The sequence below is a fragment of the Cucumis melo genome, chromosome 5 (assembly GCF_025177605.1).
Source record: "Cucumis melo cultivar AY chromosome 5, USDA_Cmelo_AY_1.0, whole genome shotgun sequence".
NCBI classification, from domain to species: Eukaryota; Viridiplantae; Streptophyta; class Magnoliopsida; order Cucurbitales; family Cucurbitaceae; genus Cucumis; species Cucumis melo.
In genome coordinates, this window is record NC_066861.1 from 591,687 (window position 1) to 613,270 (window position 21,584).

The 21,584-nt window shown below is 31.2% G+C and overlaps 5 protein-coding genes and 1 long non-coding RNA gene across 6 annotated transcripts; 5 read left to right on the plus strand and 1 right to left on the minus strand.

Annotated features, from left to right (window-relative positions):
* Positions 1–600: 600 nt before the first annotated feature.
* LOC103491576 (uncharacterized) lies at positions 601–2,201 on the minus strand. The gene is made up of 2 exons (XM_008451570.3): positions 1,423–2,201; positions 601–1,224 (listed from the first exon to the last, which is right to left on the minus strand). The coding sequence occupies exons 1-2, from the start codon at positions 2,063–2,065 to the stop codon at positions 893–895; spliced, it is 975 nt and encodes a 324-aa protein (XP_008449792.1). The 5' UTR covers positions 2,066–2,201; the 3' UTR covers positions 601–892.
* A 7,904-nt stretch (positions 2,202–10,105) lies between these two features.
* Positions 10,106–10,570, plus strand: LOC103491575 (dirigent protein 20-like). Its single transcript, XM_008451569.2, has one exon. It carries the CDS (start codon positions 10,106–10,108, stop codon positions 10,568–10,570), a length of 465 nt encoding a protein of 154 aa, XP_008449791.2.
* A 1,634-nt stretch (positions 10,571–12,204) lies between these two features.
* On the plus strand, positions 12,205–13,110 carry LOC103491574 (dirigent protein 7-like). The gene has a single exon (XM_008451568.3). It carries the CDS (start codon positions 12,289–12,291, stop codon positions 12,874–12,876), a length of 588 nt encoding a protein of 195 aa, XP_008449790.1. The 5' UTR covers positions 12,205–12,288; the 3' UTR covers positions 12,877–13,110.
* A 410-nt stretch (positions 13,111–13,520) lies between these two features.
* LOC103491573 (dirigent protein 20-like) lies at positions 13,521–14,297 on the plus strand. The gene has a single exon (XM_008451567.3). It carries the CDS (start codon positions 13,626–13,628, stop codon positions 14,211–14,213), a length of 588 nt encoding a protein of 195 aa, XP_008449789.2. The 5' UTR covers positions 13,521–13,625; the 3' UTR covers positions 14,214–14,297.
* A 3,584-nt stretch (positions 14,298–17,881) lies between these two features.
* LOC103491572 (dirigent protein 22-like) lies at positions 17,882–18,641 on the plus strand. Its single transcript, XM_008451564.3, has one exon. It carries the CDS (start codon positions 17,946–17,948, stop codon positions 18,513–18,515), a length of 570 nt encoding a protein of 189 aa, XP_008449786.2. The 5' UTR covers positions 17,882–17,945; the 3' UTR covers positions 18,516–18,641.
* A 1,481-nt stretch (positions 18,642–20,122) lies between these two features.
* Positions 20,123–20,784, plus strand: LOC103491571 (uncharacterized). The gene is made up of 2 exons (XR_001762869.2): positions 20,123–20,392; positions 20,532–20,784. It is a non-coding gene; the product is annotated as an uncharacterized LOC103491571 (long non-coding RNA).
* The last annotated feature ends 800 nt before the right edge of the window (positions 20,785–21,584 follow it).

Sequence of the window (21,584 nt, forward strand, 5' to 3'; positions counted from 1 at the left end):
ATCTATTAATTGATAAACAAAAGTTAATTTTCTTTTTATTGAAAATTCTTTTCCAATATCCAATGTCGATAAAAAAAAAGAACATTGAATCGAATTAGTCAAGAGTAGTACACTTTATACACTTTTATAGTAAATTCCAACTACACGAACAATAAAAGAGAAAGAAAAAATGCAAAACTATAGATCAAAGAGGTTGTTACGTAACATAGAAATGAATAAATTGAACACAGATGAAGATGGGTGGGTAACATGTGTTTTCAAAAACTTGGAGTTGAAAGATGTAGAACAGGAGTGGTTTAAATTATTGATAAAGTATTAATCAAATTAATGAGTTTAATTGATAAGTTAATATTGTAATCGTGGAATTATAAATTAACTGAAAGTAATGGAATGGATGGTCGTTTTCAACCATCCATTTCAGGTGGTGTTGCTTGTACGAAATGGCTAATGGGAAGAACGTGAAATTTTGAGTCAAAGCCAAGTTGCCATACCTTTAATGTTATCTTGTTAACTCTTCCATCAAAATTTGTCACAACACCAAACCAATAACTTTCTAAAGGTGGATTCTCAACTTTTGTCTAATTTTTATGAAGTTGAAGAAAGATGAATGGAGTATTGATAATGGATCAAATTTAGGTGCAGCAGTCATTTGCTGATTTGATCTAAGCTAATTAAGTTAAGCCTGCCCTTTCACACATAGTTTCAGCTTGGCTTAAAATTTTACAAAAGGAAATGAAAATGAAAGATTTGGAAACTACTCCCGAACCAAAACACAACACAGTGAATTATAAATACAAACAAACTATATATACTGTACACATTATTACACACCAATGATTTTAAATTGCATAAGCTGTGGCTTTATCCATTTGGTTTGTGATTTTTGCTTCTTCTACCTTTCCATGTCTGTATCTGTGAGCTTATGACCCATTTGAATAAAGCTTTTGGACACGACGTCGTAAGATGTTGTTTTTGTTGGTGTTGAGGTGGCTGCAGCTTCTTCGTCGTCGTTGGTGATTAGTGAAAAGTATTGGACTGGATTAATCTTCGGGGTTTGTTGTTGGTATAGTTTTAGCAGAACCAAATAAAATGATAAACCCAAAATGGTGAGTGCAATTAGTAGCCAGCTGAATTGTATGTTGATTAACGACTTTGCTCGGTGAAGTGGTTCGTCCCCAGCGCACCGCACCACCTTGTGCCCATCTTCCAAGTGCATAAAGCAACCTATATTATAAAGTTACACATTTAAATTAATCCTTTACTCAATATATACTCTTATAAACCTGACAGATGTATCAAAACTGATATGAAAAGATTTAAACATATCCATATGGTTGATTTCGAGTTGAAAAAATCTTTTTCTGTTCTACGTTTGTAAAATTTGGTTTGGTTAATTGTTAGAGGTTTTTTCGAACGTCATACCTTTAGGAATGAAAGAAGGCGTCCAGAGTGCGAAGCCCATGAGAATAAGCCAAAGGCCTTGAAAAACAATACTAAGAGACCTAACAAACGCCACCAAGAAGCTATTAGGAAGAGCAATCCCAAGTAGAGTTGTGGCAAAAGAGACCAGCACAAGCAGCTGAAGAAGTAAATGGTATTGGCCTTCGGGGCCCATATGGTCAGCCGAGTGGAGGTGAAACAACAGAAGCTCTTGTCCAAAAGCCACTGTGCCAACAAATTGTGTCAGCTCAAAATAAGCCTTGGGACGAACCCGATCAAGGACAACACAAAACGCAGCAAACACAAAGAAAGTCATAGAAATGTTGGAGTGTTCGAAGTTGTGGAGATGGTAAGAAGGGATGGTTCCATCGGTATCGAAGGGTTGGTGTCTTTGTGGGCCGATGAAGAGCTCCATGGCTATAGAGGCGGAGGCACCAACCATAATTAAAAACGGCTCTAAGTACTTGAATCTTGAAGTGGGAAACCATGAGAGAAATATGGCAGTATTTGGATGGTTGTTGTTGTTGTTGTTACAAGCTTCGATCTTTATGTTGTTGAAGAGATGCCATAGGCCAATGATGAAGAAGCCAAACCCGGGTGCTACATGACCTACTAAAGTTCCCATAATAATATATATCAAACACTAATATGCTCTGTTTTTTTGAGCACACACCAACCCCAAAAGATGAGAAAACAGAGCAACCAACTTTAGTTTAGAAGGGGAAAGAAGAAGGGAGGTGGGGAGTTATGAGGTGTAATTGTAAAGTTTGTAATGTAACTTATAAGTGAAGGGTCAAAGGGTCTAGAGGGTTCCAAGCTTGATTTTGTTGAAGGTTTGAAGAAGAAAAAAAATAGAGATACATCAAGAAAAAAGCATATATCTTGTTCGTTTTCCGAAAAATTATCAAAAATAAAACATTTTACAAAATATTTTTATTTCATACAAAAATTAAGTGCAATGAATTTTGTCTGTTTTGTTTCAGGGAGCATCAATAGTTTGTTAATTTTTTCTATTTTTTTTTTTAAAAAACCCGTATTTAAAGGAAGATGTAAGTGGGACTATTTATGGCTTGATAGCCAGGCCAATCCATATCGAAAAATTCAATTACGATGTATATCAAATTGAATATCGGTTCATTTTTTTAATAAGGATATTTTCAAATATAGTAAAATAAATTAAAATATTTACAGGTTATAACAATTTTTTTATTCTATCAATAATAGAAATCGATTGACTTTTATTACTGTTTATCAATACTCCTAGTAGAAGCATATCATTGTCTATCCATGTCTATTATTGATAGAATCTAAAATTTTGCTATATATTATAAATAGTTTGTCAAATTTGCTATTTTTGACAATTCTCTTTTTTTATATGATACGAATCTATTCAATTCAATTTCAAATTCAAAACGAATAAAACGTAAATTTTTTGTTTGATGGTTATAAATTTAAGTCGAAATGAACCAAAATTTTATTAAAATATGAATTTTGATTTTGATTTTGTTATTCTATTCGAGTCAAAAGTAGGTCAGAATAGAAAAATTTGTCACATGACTAACTATAATAGAAGGATGGAATAGAACGAACAAACATACATGAAAGTGGATGAAACCAAATAGACATTTGTTTAGGATATAGGTTGAGTTTAGAGTTGACCAAATATAGTGTTACGTATTTGATTAGGTGTAGTAGAAGGATTAGTGGGCCAACTCATGTTCGCAGCCTCTTGGGCTTTGTTTGGTGTGAGGCCAAGTCTTCAAGTCTTCCTTTTATTACCTAATTTTGTGTAGAGAAAGGAAAGAAAAAAGAAAAAAAAAAAAAAAAGCAGCCTTCTTTTTTTAAAAAAAAAAATTATTTGTGGTCAATTACAATTTTGCCTCTGGATTTCTCAATTATAAGTCAAATTATGAGAATAACCTAACACATGAAAACAACAATTACCATATTGTCTTAAATTAATTAAACTACCCTATTAGTAGATGTGTTACACAATATATGTTGTCATAACACATTGCTTAAATGCATTATTAATATCCAAAGGACACAAAATCCCCCATCTCAGAGCTAGCCTAGGGTCGGTATAATAATCTACCTTTTGATTTTCTATCTCGTAGAGAGAAGCATAGATCGGATACGGATTAGGAGGTAGTGCATGCACTAGATACCTCAACTAGCTAGGTTAACATATTTATAGTACCATCATCGTACCCCAAAGTCTATATTGATACATTCGTTCGAAACGATATATAGGTGAAGCGACGTTCATAATATGAACAAAAGAGCTCGAAGACAACTCAAAATAGAAGAGGAAACAGTAAAAAACTAGAGGAAAACCTTCCAGTTTAGTGAGATAGTAGAGACGTCATCTCACATATCACTCTAGTGCTTTTTTCATGGCTTAAATAGTAGACATACTCACCATAACAACGAAAGATGGAATCTATAAACTTCGATATAGTTGGAAATTAGAGGGGTTAGAGCTATATATTTAAACTCATGGCATGTGTTAATATATAAAAGTGTGGTTGAAGTATATTATATGACGTGTGGCTAGTAATCTTTCAAAGAAGAAGAACAATGTGTGCTTGATTGATTGAGTACTAAAGGTAAGAGAATAAATACTTAGTACGAATTGTTTTAACTTTTAAAAAATATAAAAGAGACAGTATTGAAATTTGAGTGTGTATGTAATTAAATTTATGGATGCAAAAAGCCCTAATTGGTTTAGATAGCTATCATTTATTACTTTATCAGTTGATTAGGCAGAGATCTTGATGATCAATACATTAATTAATTTTAATTATTATTCCTTACCAAACCCTAATCTTAATTAATGTATACTATTCTAATCCGATTTATATACAAAACGCTATCCATTAAAAGAATTATTGTTTGTAAAAGGAAGTATCTAAAGTTTATTCTTATTTTTAAATTATACATTACCTACTAATTAATTCATATATATATATGTGTGTGTGTGTGTGTTGTTGTTGTTTTTTATATTGGATACACACTATCTACAAATTTGTTAGTTTGTGTTAGAAGATGTGATCTGTTTATATTATGAAATTTGAATATTAGAATTGATTTTTTGAATTATATCTTAATTAAATGTAAATTATAAAAAGAAATATAGAGTCAAATAAAATAAAATAAAATAATAATTAAAAGTTTCAAAAATTAATTACTTGTTGTGGAAGAATATATGAAAAACAATGGAGTGATATAAAGAATGGTATGAAATTGAAAAATATTGAAGACTACGTGTCGTCCAAGTATGTATGTGATGACGTACGATTGTTCCTTTGATGTGGTTCCTTCTATTTATTTAATATATCTTTTTCAAACAATTCTATTTATTGAGGAAAAATTGTATCTTTACTTTCTATTTAATTTTTAAGTTTCGAACTTGATTTTGATTTAGATGAAAGACGGTCATTCCTTGTTCATTATCAAACAATCATTTATTCACAAACTTCGTGTGGAGCTAATAGTTTTCATTTCTCATCTCGTGGAAAACCCTTTTGGCTTCGCTTATTAGCCCCTCCCTCCTCTAGGGATATTTTAGTGATAGGTTCTGTAGGAACTAGACGATGCGACAATTGTTCACTCGATGCTTATTTTTAGAATGTATGTTAATAGACTTAAAATAATTACAATTAATTAAATTTTACTATTTTTCATAATCTAACTTAAAATTAAATTTAAAAATGTAAAATATTGAATTATATGAACTAAATTGAAACAAAACTCAAATTTTAAGAGTAAAATCGTAACATTTCGATACTTAAAGGACTAAATTGGTTTAGAACTAAATATAAACTAGACCCAAATTCTAACGACCCCAAATGAACTTTTCTAATTATTTAATAATTAAATGTGAGAATCTAAATAATAAAATGATACAATGTTCATTATATTTATCTTTTTTCCAAGGAGAATATTATATCCATTATTTTTGTTTTTGTTAATTAGTTTATTACTGCAAAATATGCAAATCGAAGATCTCTGTTTGGAATAATAATGCAACTGTTATCTTCTGTATTAATGATAAAAGCAAATCTAGCCTAGAAATGAAATCGTGTATAACATAAATCACCCATTCAATCAAACCCCAACCATAACCTGATATGGCTATTAAATATGACCAACTCAACCCCTCCCATTATAAGCTTTATCACAACCATTCTATCTTTACTCAATTTCTTGTTTTTAATAGAGTAAATGCATTCATGTGGGTCATCAGGATATTGTATCACAATCTTACAAGCAACATTATAAAGAGAATTTATAAGTCTATTGGTTACGTTTCCCACATTCTTAGGATTTTGCACTTTAAGGAAGCATGAGAACAACGTCAGTTGAGTTTTTTAGGATGCCATTAATACCAATACCACACTGTACAATACATCTAAATTAACAATCCTGTATAGTTTTGGAGTACTTTCATCACCTCCCAATGATGCTAGTAGTAAAAGAAACAAAGTTGAGAAAACCTATCAAGGGATGAAGTCTTTATGGAGAAATGTATATGATCTCTGTCCATAATAATAACTTTCTCAACCTCCTCTCTTAGCAGTAAACAACAGTGAACAAATTTTTAAAAGGTACTTATTTGTTTATAGAAGAGTTTAGTTGATTGTTGGGATTAAAAGAATAGATTTGCTCACGATAACAAATTAGAGAGAGAAAAAAAAAGGTAGAGTAAAAAGTTGGTTTGGGATTTTGGTTAAGAATAAATTATTTTGCATGTAGTTATATCAGCAATGACGTGACTGCATGGGCACAAAGAAGAAAAAAAAAAAAAAGAAAAACCCACCAATTATATTGTTCATAATTTAATATCAAACCATTTCTTTAATTAATTAACAGCCCATACATTTTATATTGACAAAATTAAAAAGAATAAGAATATTTGTTTTTGGAGGTCACAAATTTAGACCAAATACTTTGATTATTGCAAATTCCAACACTTTTTTGTTATTGAAATCAACTTCCCTTTCTTTACCAACTAAATTAGGATGAGAATTTGTTTTTTAGAAAAGAAAGAAAGAGAAAGGAATTTGTGATCAGATGGGGAAAGTGTTGGAGTGGGCTGAAACCGAGTAAGGCCCCATGAAAGTGCTTTTGCAACCAAGCTCAATATATCAAGGGTTTTTCTTGAGGGAAAATCAGGTGTGTAGGATCAATTAAATATCTCCTCTTACTATAATGGAAATGTGGTGAGGATAATCAAATCGTGTGTTATTTTTTCAGATAAAACTTTGTCGAGAAATAATTTTGTACCTTTGCATAGTTCTTCGTATGTCATATGTTGAACCGTAAGCTCTACTCCCTAAATGTTAATGTTGAAGATGGAATGTTACAATATTAAGATTTAGTAATTTGAAAATGGAATTTTGGTATGAAGAGATAAGGTTACAAATGGAGCTTTGAGTGACTTGAAGATGAAATTTTTGTGTGAAAATGGGACATTGGGGATTGTAGACGTCTGTTGACTCGATCGAAGATGAAGGAGAGATTTTTTATGAAGGTGGAATGGTGTGTTGGTGATAATCTGCATATTGAGCTTGAAGATGGAAGATGGAGGGTTGGAGATCGATTGTGAGCTTGAAGATGGAAAATGGAGGCTTGGAGATTGCATGTTTGAAGATGAGAGTCTCCATGGATTGTTTAAAAAATGCCTTGATTAGTGGGATTGTGCCATTGATTAGGCTCTAAAGTCAGTTTTTATTATTGTGGAACTTTTGCGAATTTCTATTAATTTTACTTTTAATTCTTTTTGTCACTTTTGTAACGTAAAATTAAATTTGTCATTTTTCCAAATAGATACTTTTCGATAAGTTTAAAATATCCACATTCATATCCAATGGATAGTTTTGAAAAAAAATTATATGTATAAAAATAATAAACCTTTATTTGATGAGTTTTTAAAGAACTTAATTAACATGTTTATTATTAATTTTCGTTATATTACATTGTTGGTATTTTGTTGCTTATTTTTATGTTCCGTAAATTTTTCTACAATGTAGTGGAAATATTATTGATTCAAACCTTATGAATCCATAAATCCATCGAAATGTAAAAATCTCTATGTCAATAAAAAAAATTGGGCCAACATTTTTATCTCTATTAGTTAAAACATTAAATAAACTTTACTCGATGACTAACCCTAAAAAGGGGTATTGGCCTTATGAGTTAATGAATGAAGTTGTGAATTTCTTTCTTATCTTGCCAAAAGATTTTGTAAGGTTTCACTATTAAATAACAACAAGTACTTTTTATCTTATTAACTTTAGTTCACAACTTTCTCGTTAGATTTCATAAATCATTAGAATTCATAATTTCGACCATTTGTCCCAAACAATTCATAGGACTGTGTAACAAAACTGAGGGTACATATACGTGTATATATAAAAAGGTGAATATACAAAATTTTTAACGAAACTATGGGAGTTAAATCGATAAACAAACTACATGGGGTTAGTTTAAAAAGTTTATCGATTTTTTTACAAATATTTTATGTTTAGAATATATTTTTAGTTTGTTTTCTAAATTGTGCTATTTCTTAAAAAATTTCTAATTAAATTGCATACTTCAAATTGACTTTAACACACAAACCCAATATGGTAACTAGTTAAATGAAAACTCTTTTGGTAGACCAAACCATTGATGATAAAGATTTGTGATCTTTTTTTTGTTTAGTTTCTTTTTAGAGGGCACAATGTCAAATTATTCAAAAAAGTTTGCAATAGACGCGTTTTTTGCTGAACAAAATTTCACATCACTTCTACAAGGTTAGTAAATTTCACTTTGATGCCACACCGATGGTAAATTTGTTTGAGAAGATAATGAACTTTTAAAAGAGAAATCTTGTATATTATTCTAGCGCTCTCTAAAATCAGTAAAATAAAATAAAATAAACAAAAACGTGGAAACTAGAAAATTCGAGAGTAGAAGTCAACTTACCTCTCTAGAATTATAGCATTACATTCATAGTAGTGTTTGATCTAAATTCCTTCTTGTCTCTTTGAAGAATCTGATCATCAGATCAAATATCCTGTGGGCTCGTTAGACTCGGGTCATGTTAGGATGTTGGATTGAACTATATTGACTCTCATGTCTATCAATATCATGATGATCTATAACATAACTTTTTTTTTAGAAAATCTACTAAAGAACTTACACGTTAGATATAATCTAAATTTTCATTAACATAAGTTTGAATTTGAACGAGTATGAAACGATATCAATACGTATTTGATTAAACAAACATACCATTACTTCCAATTCCCAACAACCACACTCCATTTCATGCTCCCACACAAAATTAAATTACAATTCCCATTTTGAGTTAAGATAACATTAAACCTTCTCCAAAGTAAATTTTCTTTTGAAATTAACCTAAAAACAATAGGAAATGAGAATTTACAAAATGATGCTCTTTAATCTTAGTTAGGTATATATCCATGACCCACTCACCCACTTCTCACTTCACTTGAATACTTGAATTTTTTTTTATTATTTCTTTATAGAATAAATAAACATGTTCATTATATATAAATTACAATTTCTTGGAGTGGTGGTATGGCCTCAGATTCACATTCTTTAATCATAATTTTGTAAGAGAAAAGCAAACGAATGATAAATTAAAATGGCTCAAAATAATTAACTATAGCTTAGTTTTTTATAGAAACTTTCAAATCTGCCATTCCATGGTCGAAGATGATCAACATCCCTTTGAAAGAATGGTGGTCAGGAAACTTTTGGGTCTTAAGAAAAGAGAAGCTCAGTCGTCACTTTCGTTTCTACTGGCATGATATTCAGAGTGTGGCAAAAACCCAACCTCAGTCCAAATAATGGCCGCTGTTTAGAACACGTCGAGGATTAGATTCGGTGCAGTACAAATGACCTTCAGCCCATTAACAGAAACTCAAGATTAACCCAATTAATCCAAACTATAGGGAAGAGCACAGGGTTTTTACGCGGCTTCACAAGACCAATCCTGGGTTGTTAATGGCGATGAATTTGGCTTTTGTGAGTGGGAAATACAATGGAAGCTTCCATCACCATATTTGGAAGAAACCCATTTATGAGAAAGTACTGAGAGAGTTGCCTGTGATTGGTGGAAGTTGGCTGTTTAGATCTGCGAGATAGAAAGTAAAATTTAAATGATAATGATACGTACGTACCATCCCCATAATAATGATAAGGTCTCCATTATATACTTTTGCCTTAGCTCCATATGATCATCTCAATGTTGCCTTAGATATTAAATCTTAAAGTTACAATAAATTTTACTTTCTTTGATTTGATTTCAATTTTTTAAAAAATTGAGCTATAGTGTCTTGTATTTTTAAACAGATCTTCAATATTTAAGTTTTAAATACTTCATTTATCATCTTATGATTGAATTTGAAATAAGAGCGTGAAAGACTAGACAAGAGACATTGTAAGAGTGTAAACATATATTGATTGATGATGGGATGGTTCAATTTCATTTTAATGAAATCAACATTACTTCTAATTTCAACAACCGCACTTCAATTTATATGGTAACAAAATCGCATCAAATCAGTGAAGTTCAAGAAGCATAAAACACAGATTTTCAAAACATTTTAAGGAAATTTAACTTTACCATGAACATTCCCTTGCAAGAACAATGGGTCTTAGAAAAGAGAAGCTGAGCCACCTCCGTCTATATTGGCAGGACATTCAAAGTGGGAAAAACCCAACCTCAGTCCAAATCGTTCCCCCTGCTTCGAACACGTCAAGTACTAAATTTGGTTTGATTCAAATGATCAACGACGCATTAACAGCAACTTCAGATCCCAAGTCTAAAGTATGGGCAAGAGCACAGGGATTTTTCGCATTAGCTTCGCAAGAGAAACCTGCTGCTATATTAATGGCGATGAATTTCGCTTTTGTGAGTGGGAAATACAACGGAAGCTCCCTCACCATATTTGGAAGAAACCCATATATGGAGAAAGTGAGAGAGATGGCTGTGATCGGTGGAAGTGGGGTGTTCAGATTTGCGAGAGGGTACGCAAAAGTCACAACCAGGAAGATTAATTCCAAAACAGGAGATGCTGTTGCTGAATATAACATTTACGTATTTCACTATTGAATTTACGTTTGAAACTTAGGTGCACTCTATGCTATATCTAAGTATTGCTTTTATGTATATATGTATATATGTGTGTGTATGTATGTATGTATTTGAAGAAAACTAAAAATGAAATCCAAGTGATCTATCATATGCAAATAAGGGATCAAAAGGAATTACAAATAAAATCAAGGTTTAAAATTACAATTAAGGGATCATTCTTAGTCTATTTATTAAAATTGAAATGATCTCATAAATTTTTAACATATATTTTTTGGTTTGATTTTGAAAATATTCCTAAAATATAAACAATTACACATATAAACAAAGTTTTGAAAGTAAACTTACATTTAGAATTGAACAAATGATTACAAAGCTTTTAGATTGGTTGGTTCGTTAAATCTTTGTTTCCATATCGAAGTTATAACATATTTTCAAATAATTAGGTAGAAAATTTAATTAGTGGCATTCTAAATAAAAAAAAAATGAATCCTATCAAACAACTAATCATGAAATAAAATGGATCGACAACACCGATTGAGTAATTATTTAGTTTTTAGTTTTTTTTTTTATTTTAGTTTATTTCTTAACATAATTTTTTTTTTAATTAAGAGAATTGAATTCTTGTACAAATTTCATAAAGAGAAAAAAGTAAAAAGAAAAGTCATGTTTGGAGGACAATAAAAAGGTGACAATTAATAATTTCATAGACTAGAGGGCCAAAAGCCATAGAAGAGTCTAAACATACATACATTGGTTGGTGTCAATGGGTGGTTGATTCATTCTCACATGGGAAGGCTATCATCAATATGGACTTTTACACAAAACCCTAAGTCAATTAACCAAACAATACTTCCAATTCCAACCACCACACAAAATAGTAACAAAATATTATATCAAACTAGTGATGTTTTAGAAACTTAAAACACAATAGTTTGCTAAGACATTTAGCAATAATTTACTTAAAAAAAAAAAAAGACTATAATTAAATATATCATACCAAAAAGTCTATAATAATTTAATCACTTGCTTCCCAAAAGTTAAAAAGTTTTAAATTGTACAATTTCGAATGGAAAAACTAAATAACACCAAAAATAATGATTTAGTTAGGTATACACATTCATTAATCGACCTACTTCACCCGAACATTTTAAAGATAAATACATAAATGAATCACGAGCATTATCTATCCACGTATATCCCATCAAATTGTCTAATTATAACTTGTCATGTAACAACATTTGCCTTTTTCTATTTAAAAATATTTTAATATTTGTTCGTATGAATAGGGAGAAGGAATGCATAAAGATCGATGATATCAAGAATGCACGAAACTACTAATTCTTAGGTCTCAAGACTTGTTCAAGTTTGGCATGAGTGTATTACAAGTATTCATTGTGCTGCTTTGCATCTTTTGCATGATTAGTTGGGTCGTTCATATGAGTCTTTTATTTGTTGTTCTAAGTTATTGGAACTTCTGTTATGGAGAGAGACCTCGACGTTCTCTTCTTCGTGGAGGTTTCAATCTATTTTAATAGTCTAACACTTTTGTTGAAAAAGAAGCATTCTAGAATCATAAAGTTGTGAGAAAAAGAAAGTGATAGATGGAAAAGTCTACAATGGCAAACTAAAATTGAAAAAAGAGATTCAAGCATCTGTCTTTATATAGAAGGCAGAGGGATCCTTTGATCCATTGTCTGAAGTCCTAAAAAGAGAGCAACTTCCAAATCTCCCATTCCATGGCCGGAATCTCTCCAATCTCCACCACCCATTTCCTCTTTCTCTCTTTCCTCCTATTCTCCGCCGTAGCTTTGGCTATAGCCGAAGATGAAAATTCCTTTGCAAGAACAGTGAAGAGAAAACGGTTGGGTCTTAGAAAAGAGAAGCTCAGCCACTTCCGTCTCTACTGGCATGACGTTCTAAGTGGAAAAGACCCAACTTCAATCCAAATCGTTCCCCCTGTTTCGAACACTTCAATGACAAGATTCGGTGCGGTCCAAATGATAGACAACCCATTGACAGAAACTCCAGATCCCAAGTCGAAACTATGGGGAAGAGCAGAGGGATTGTACGCATCGGCTTCACAAGAGGGATCAGGGTTGTTAATGGCGATGAACTTCGCGTTTGTGAGTGGGAAGTACAATGGAAGCTCCATCACAGTATTTGGAAGAAACCCATTTTTGGAGAAAGTGAGAGAGATGCCTGTGATCGGTGGAAGTGGGTTGTTCAGATTTGCAAGAGGGTATGCGAAAGCTTCAACCGTTAATATTGATTTCACAACAGGGGATGCTGTCATTGAATATAACATTTACGTACTTCATTATTGAATTCTGCTTTTTCTTTATTTCCTTTCTTCAGTTATTCTAAAAACAAATTATTTCCATTTTGGAGAAACAGAGAGAACGAGAGACAAGAGAAGAACGAACGATGTTATTTAGAAACAACGAAACCTCCCTACTACTGTTTCTTTTTGTTTTCAATATTGAGATTATCTTTCATCGTATTTGAGTTCATCCATATGTAGTGAAAAGGATTAGATAAATTAACAATGTTGTTTACTATATTGATCTATTCAAGAACATTGTTGCATTTCAAAGTAGTAAGTATATACCATCGAGATACTAAGATGGGAGTAAAATTCATATGAAAGGAAAACAAAAAAGGGATATAATTTACATATTGTTGAGTGTGTGTGTGGGGGTGGGGGAAGACTAGACTAGAGGCAGTGTAGAAAGCATCAATGGACTTTTACACAAAAGCCAAAGTCAAAAGGTAATTTGATTTTCAATTCCCATTTTGAGTTGCAACACTAAAGTAAACCTCCTACAGAATTTGAATTCACTTTACCATATTGGTTTGAACTAAAAAAACAAAAAACAAAAACAAAAGAAAGAAAATGAGAAATTATAATGATGCTTTTGGTAGGTATTTCATGACACACTGACCCACTCCATTGAAAAATTTTAAAATGGGAAACAGAGCCATCAATCATCTGTCTTTATATAGAAGGCATAGATAACCTTTAGTTCACTATCTGAAGTCTCACAAACAGACTAACTTCAAAATCTTCCATTCCATGGCTGGAATCTCTCCCATCTCCGCCACCCACTTCTTCTTTCTCTCTTTCCTTCTCTCCTCCGTCGTAGCTTTGGCTATAGCCGAAGATGAACCTTCCTTTGCAAGAACAGTTGAGAGAAAACGTTTGGGTCTTAGAAAAGAGAAGCTCAGCCACTTCCGTCTCTACTGGCACGACGTTCTAAGTGGAAAATACCCAACCTCAATCCAAATCGTTCCCCCCGTTTCGAACACTTCAATGACCGGATTCGGTTTGGTTAACATGATCGACAACCCGTTAACAGAAACTCCAGATCCCAAATCCAAACTTTGGGGAAGAGCACAGGGATTGTACGCGTCGGCTTCGCAAGACAAGTTTGGGTTGTTAATGGCGATGAATTTCGCGTTTGTGAGTGGGAAATACAACGGAAGCTCCCTCACCATATTTGGAAGAAACCCATTTATGGAGAAAGTGAGAGAGATGCCTGTGATCGGTGGAAGTGGGCTGTTCAGATTTGCGAGAGGGTATGCAGAAGCTTCAACCAAGAAGGTTGATTTCAAAACAGGGGATGCTGTTGTTGAATATAACATTTACGTACTTCACTACTGAATTCCGCTTCGTTCTCTCTGTTTCTGTGTTTCGTTTCTTTGAGGAACTTTCAATAATTTAAAATGTTCATTGTTTGATTTAAAACCATTGTTAACCTTACATTTAACTTTACTCATCCCAGTTGAAGATTTTATAAGAACATGAATTAATAATATTATATTTTCACTAAAAAATGATGGCACCAGTGAGGTGTTAATCATTAGATCAAAGTTGGATCATATCCCAACAATAAACCAAAAAGAAGAACACCTCCTCAAAGCATAAAAATAATAAAAAGTTCAATTGAAATAAAGAAATTAGAGTGGGATCACAGATAATCATTCCCACACATGATCACGAGCATTACAGATATATCAAACCCAAGTGATTTAAAAATAATTAAAACAACTTTTCTTAGGTTTAAAATCACTTGTTTGGGGTTGGTGGAGTAGATGGTGAAGTAAAGTGGTTAGAAAATAGTAAGGAGACATTGGAATAGTATACATGATTGGATTTTTGGGCGTGACACGCTTGTCTCACAATCCTGTCTTCCCTTTCCTTTTCGTCCTCTTCTTCTATTTTAGCCTGCTGAATCCATGGAAGAAGATGAAGAGAAGTGAGGGTGAAGCTAGCTAGGATCAGTACTGCAGTACTGCTTCGTGGGGGAAGAAAAAACACACACCACCATTTCAAACAATCCTTCTGTTGTCCAAGATCTGAGGTCGAGGCTCGTATTCATGATTCCTTTTGGGTCCTAGAGAAGAGGAAAAGTGTCTCAATTGACCAGCTGCTGATTGGCCTTGACTAAGGCCAAGATCAAACCCCTAATCGCTTCATAATAACCTTTGAATGATTCAGATGCTTCTCTTTTCTCTATCTTTGTTTGATGTCTCTCATGAAACAACATTTCCTATGTTTTGAAGTAAAAGTAAAACTCAACAAACTTTTTCTTTCATTAAAGAAAAAATGATAAAGAGTAAAGTTCAATCTTCAGTCTGGTCTTCCACTTATTTTTCTTTTGAAAATAAAATCACTAAATGACTTTGAAAGATTGGTATACAGATGAGAATGGCAATGTTTCAGTTTTATAAATATTTCTTCAACTTTAGAAATTCTTTCTTTAACTTTAGAAAACTTGCTAACTTAACCAAAAATGACAGAGTACTAAATCATAATACACTTTTGAAAAAACAAATTATAACCATAAATACTTTATGTAACGTAATGAATTAAAATAAACCAAATGCGAGATTGTTCTAATGGATACTTTATTTAGGACAAATTTTATCAACTTGTAAATGTAATGAATGAACTACAATTTAAGAGATCAGGTGGGTCTCATTTGGATTACATTTGAAGTTTTTTACTTAATTAAATCTGCAATTCCAATCATGCAATCTGATTTTGATCCCTACTATATGTAGCATTCTCTTTTATCGTTGAATGTCGATCGTTTTCTAATTAGCTCTCCTTCTCGCTTCCTCACCCATTATCTGAATGCTTATTTCTTCTCTTGTATGATCTCACTACTACAAAAAATGGTTTACTTAATGCTTTTTACTTGACGCTATATATATATTATAATGATAAAATCACACCCTTTGCCACAATTTATTCATGTCAAAACAGTATATCTCATGTATGTATATCGGTTAAATCGTATAAACGAAACATCAATATCTAACCATAGTCATATATTTAAAATAAAGCTTATTATAATGGATAGTAATTTTTAGAATAACTAGTTTTTTTGCACGTACGTTGCACGTGGATGTATGTATCTTTTAAAATATAAAATTAATAATGTAAGTTATAATAATATTTGACTAATAATTATATTTTCATATTTTTATAAAAAAAATTACCTAATTTAGAGTTACATCTAATCATTTTTTTACTTCTATTTAAAATTAATATTTTATTGATAATTATAATTAATGATAGCGATGTTTCAAAATTAATTTCTATTAAATAGTGAATGCAAAACTTTTTTTAGTAGTTATTTCAAGTTTAGTTACGAATTAAAATGTGATATTATTTAATTTACCTTTTTAAAATTTAATATTATATCTCTAAATTAAGGAATAATTTTGAATTAATATTATTGAAGATTATTGAGAGAAGTAGAAGGTATAAAACAAAAAGAAGAAAAAGAGAGTTAAGTAATATAATAATTATAATTTTTAAATTTAAAAACACATCCTCCAACAAAAAAATGAGAAATTTTAGAATGTTGATCTAGAAAACAAAAGTTCTTATGTCATTTTATTTTCTCATTTTAGCTAGAAAAATAAAAATAAAAATAAAATAAAAAATAATATGGAAGAAATTTTTCATTTACTCATCTATATAACTAAAAGATGATAAAAAAGAAAAAGAAAAAGAAAAGAAGGTAATATTTACAAAGAAATGAAAGAAAATATTTGTATGGATCTCCAACACCGAAGAAATAAAAATTGTCTTATTGCATTTTCCTTTCCTCCTAATTAGCCTACGCTTTTCTAGATTCACTATTTATCTTATCTTTTCATATTTCTTGTCTCATTGCACTTCCCTCTCCATTTTTGTTGCTATAAGGAAGCAAGGGGTACCATATATTTATATCGAATAAATTGGTGAAAGTGTGGGTTAGAGAATTCTAAAATGCTTCTTTGAATTTATTATCATGCCTATACAAATTCTTCCACTACCATGAAGTTAATTAGGGTCATAAATATTTTTCAATTAAATATTGAAATGGTTCAAGAAATAGAGAGAAATTGTTAAGATTCACCTACCGTCCATCCTTGAAGTTGAATGACAAAATTGTTATCAAATGAATATTAAGAATACTTATAATCAAAAGGGTAAAATGGACTAAAAAAATTTCTCCATATATAGGAGCTTTTATATATACTATAGATTATTAAGTATGTAGCAATATTTTTTTAAAAACTGCAAATATAGCGAAGTATATCAGTGATAGACTTTTATCGTTGATAGATTCTCATGATTTATCGGTGATAGACCAACATTTGCTACATGGTCTATGAGTGATAGATTTTGCTATATTTACAATTTTTTTAAAATTTTGTTATATACTTAATTATTTTAAATATAATTGCTATATTTGCAACTGTGTGTTGTCTTTATAAATTTGATAAATTCTTATTCGATGATGTCTTTTTCAATAGTAAAAACAATGAATTTGACATATTAATTATATATAATCTTCTAAAAATTTTCAAAACTCTTTCATATATATCACACGAGTCATGGATTATTATTTTTCTTTACTAAAATTTCTAGTGAAAAACGTAAGAGCTTATTAAAGTATTTACGTACGTGACCAAAATTTTTGAATAAGAATTAAAGAAAAGCAGCCGATGACGAAATTTCTACCATATTGTATATGCAAAATATTTTGTGTATTAGTCATAACCTAAAGCTTTAAAATTCCTAAAACATAACGATTAAATAATGGGTGTATTATTATTCATTGCAATAGAAATAATTAAATCGATGCACAACGTGTTCATATGATAAAGCCATTAACTAATTAATATTAATATTGGTCTCTTCTTAAGGAAAAAAAAATTCATATTAATTCAAACATGGCTTGCCCGTTCACACCTCCATTACTATTCCCTACCATCACTTGTGGCAAGCCATGTGGGTGTGTGTATATATATTATATATACCCCTTTCGATTCTCAGGGTTTCCCATTATTTCTCCAAGTTTGGAAATTTTGTAGCTAGCTAGATCCTGCAGGCATGGCAAGTAAGTTCTTCTTCACATTGTGTCTTCTTTGGTGCTTGTTGTTGGCAACGGCCATGGCTTCTTCGGACGACGGCTCGTTTGCAACCAGACTGAACCCGAAGGTGTTGAAACTGAAGAAAGAGAAGCTAACTCGTTTTCATCTTTACTGGCACGACGTGGTGGGCGGAAGCAACCCAACTAGCGTCCCAGTGTTGCCACGTCTAGATAATGTTACATTGTTTGGGCTTATCAACATGTTTGACAACCCATTGACTGTCGGAGCAGACCCCAAATCTCGGCTAGTGGGGAGATCTCAAGGTTTGTATGCATCTACCGCGCAACATGAGATTGGACTTTTGATGGCTATGAACTTTGCGTTTACTTACGGTAAATACAAGGGGAGCTCCATCACGATTTTGGGTCGGAACCCTATTGTGAACCACGTACGAGAGATGCCGGTGGTGGGAGGAACTGGGCGGTTCCGATTTGCTAGAGGGCATGCTTTGGCCAAGACTCAATATTTCAACGCTACTACATTGGATGCTATTGTTGAATATGATATTTATGTGTTGCATTATTATTGATGATCCATTTTTAATTTAAACTTCTCTCCACGTGTGTTTTCTTTGTTTCTATTGTTTTGTATTTCTTTTTTATCTTTCCCAAATCTCAATAATTAATATTAAATTTTCATGTGATTGATTTTATAATATGATTCTTTTCTCGAGTTTATGTTGGTGTTATTATATTCTTTTAGTCAAGGCCGGTTTAATTAAATATTTCTAAATCGTTGAATGATATTTAAGTTAAAGGATTTAAATCACCCAAAATATTTTAATATTTTGTATTATTCAAAATATAGAATTACTCGGAAGAAGGCCTTTCAAACACGTTTATAAGCTATACCTACCACTTGTTTATAATTTTGTTGTTTGCACCCTAAAATTTGTTAAATGTAAGAGATAGAATATTAAAATTTGTTTGACGTATGATATAATTATAGACACCATGCTCCAATGGCGTCCAATGTGACGAAAGTTGAAATCATGTGCGTCTCAGCTTATGTATGTTAAAATCAAAGTTCATGACCATAAAAAAGCGAGTTCAAATGAGGTCGATATTGTGGCATTGTTACATGATGGCAACACACCAAAGGATAATCTGGAAAAAAAACAGGATGTCAAAAGTGGGGCTTAAACTTAGCTAGACCTACAAAGAAATTGGAACGACACAACTTTACCACTAAATCTAGGACGTTGAAATATTTAGTTTTTTTGCCATATTTTATAAATAGTTTTAATTTTTGTATTTCTTCGAGAATTTTTCATAGTTGTTTTTACTGGACATCCATTAAAAATAATAAAAAAGAACATAACCTTAGTTAGACTATATACTTTTTAGTATAATAAATTTATTGTTTGGACGATCTAATTTGAATCTACGTTCTAAAAGAAGAAGAGTTTCCGTATCAATTATCATTCAACTATATTTATACGGCGAAAAATGAAGAACGACAACAAAGAAAAGGAAGAATATATTTAATTTAAGAGAAATGATATCGAAGTAGGAATAAGGATATACTTTGGCGTATATGGGGTAAGCTTTTTGTATATGTCCAAGTTGTGGAATAAAGCTACCTAACAAAACATTAAATAAAGGATCCAACTTTTCTTTTCTTTCTTTCTTTCTTTTACATTTATATGCTCCTCTTCATTCACAAAATAACCAAAATGCTTTTACATTTTTAACCATATTTTTAAAAATGAAATATAAGATGTTTGTCAATTTTCAAATAAATAATAAATGACCAAAATTTATAAAAAAAAAAAGAAGAGAAAACATAAAATTAAATTAATTTCCATATAATGAGGTAAGTACTTATTATATTGTACATAAGCAAATTAAAAAATACAAATTGGAAAGATCGAGGAGGCTTCTTTTATTATTATATAATATTTTTCCTCAAAGGCTCTTAAAACAAAAGTATAGACAGAGCATCTCCAACTCTAGCTCTCTCGTCTCTTCTAGAAAAGTAAACAGAAAAAAGAAAAATTAACCGACATGTTTAGAAAACAAGATGTTAATAAAAATAAAAAAAGTAAAGTAATAGAAAATTGACACATAAATTAAACGACATGTTTAGAACACATTTTGTTAGAGTAAAATTTCAAATTACAAAACACGAGGCATCTATTTTCAAAACCCTAAAGTTAAATTTATAAATAACATAGATTAGAGAAAGGTGTTTTAACCTACAAACATATGTGTGTGTGTATATATATATATAAAAGGAGATGGGTAGAAGAGAAAATTAGATAGGGAAAAGTTTGAAGTGGGAGAGAATGGCAAGATACAACAACTACTACTACTACCGCTACCCTTACTTGGAGTACTTGACATTGCCTCCTTTGCAGCTTTGTGTGTTTATTGTGATCCTTTTGGTGGTGATGGCCTTTTCATGGTACTTTTTCTACTCTTCATTTCTTGAAGATTTCATCTTCCAACTCAAACTCTTCCTTCTCACTGTCCCCTTGCTCCTCCTCCTCCTCCTCCACCTCCTCTCTTTTGGCTTCTCCTTTCTCGTCCCCTTACCCGAGCAGGACTCCCTCCATCGCGCTGGTGGCTCACCTTGGGGCGTTGCCATCCTCCTCGTTTTCTTCCTCTATGTTATCTCTCACCAGTCTCATTACCACCAACGTTGGTTTCCTTTCGGACATAGATAATGCCTATGACCACATATTAACTATTTGAATTATGTCTGAGTTGTACTATATTACACTCTTTGGTTATTTTTGTATCATTTGTATCACTGGGATTATTGTATTACAATATAACGACTTCTTTGTTCTTGTATTTATTGTTAAGCTTGTTTTTGTGAAATATGATAGAGATTTTTAAGGTTTTGCTTGATTATTTTTAGACATCGTTTCGTAAATCATTTTATTTTCTAAAATTAGGTTTCATTCCTCTTAATTTCTTACCATAGTTTCTATATTTTTCTAAAGTAAAATAGTTGAATCTCCTAATCAAATTTTTAAAACAAGCTCAAATTTTTTAGTATATATATAAAAGTTTGGTCTTTTTTTTTTTTTAATATGTATTTTAGTATCATATTTTGTTAAGTATCGTTTATGTCATAAACTTTGAAATTGGTGAAATGAATTATAATAGTTCACTCTATGTTCGTGGAAGTCTAATTATAATATATAGTTAGTGTTTTCAACTATTATAATCTACCATTAACTATAAAATTCAATCATAAACCGAGTCGTAACTTAATTAATTAATTATATTATAGTTTATTTAATCATCGTGATGGAAAGGGGATGATTGGAATCTTTATCCTTAGAGTATAAAGTTTAATTCAAAGGCATCCACTTTTAAAGGTTCTATTTGTATATAGATTCTTAGTGTCCCAATCCAAACAAATACTTAACAAAAAAGAATCACAATTTTAATTTACCATATAATATTTTTCGTCCTTTTTTTTTTTTTTTTACTTCCAAAAAACCAATTTTGTTGTAAGAAAAAATTGTATTCAGTTCTAATCTTCAATCTTAATCGAATCTTCCATTTCAAATTTGATGATTAAGTGGAAAAAAAAGTGAGAAAAGCTATAATTTAAATTCAAATATATAGTATTCTTCAAGTAT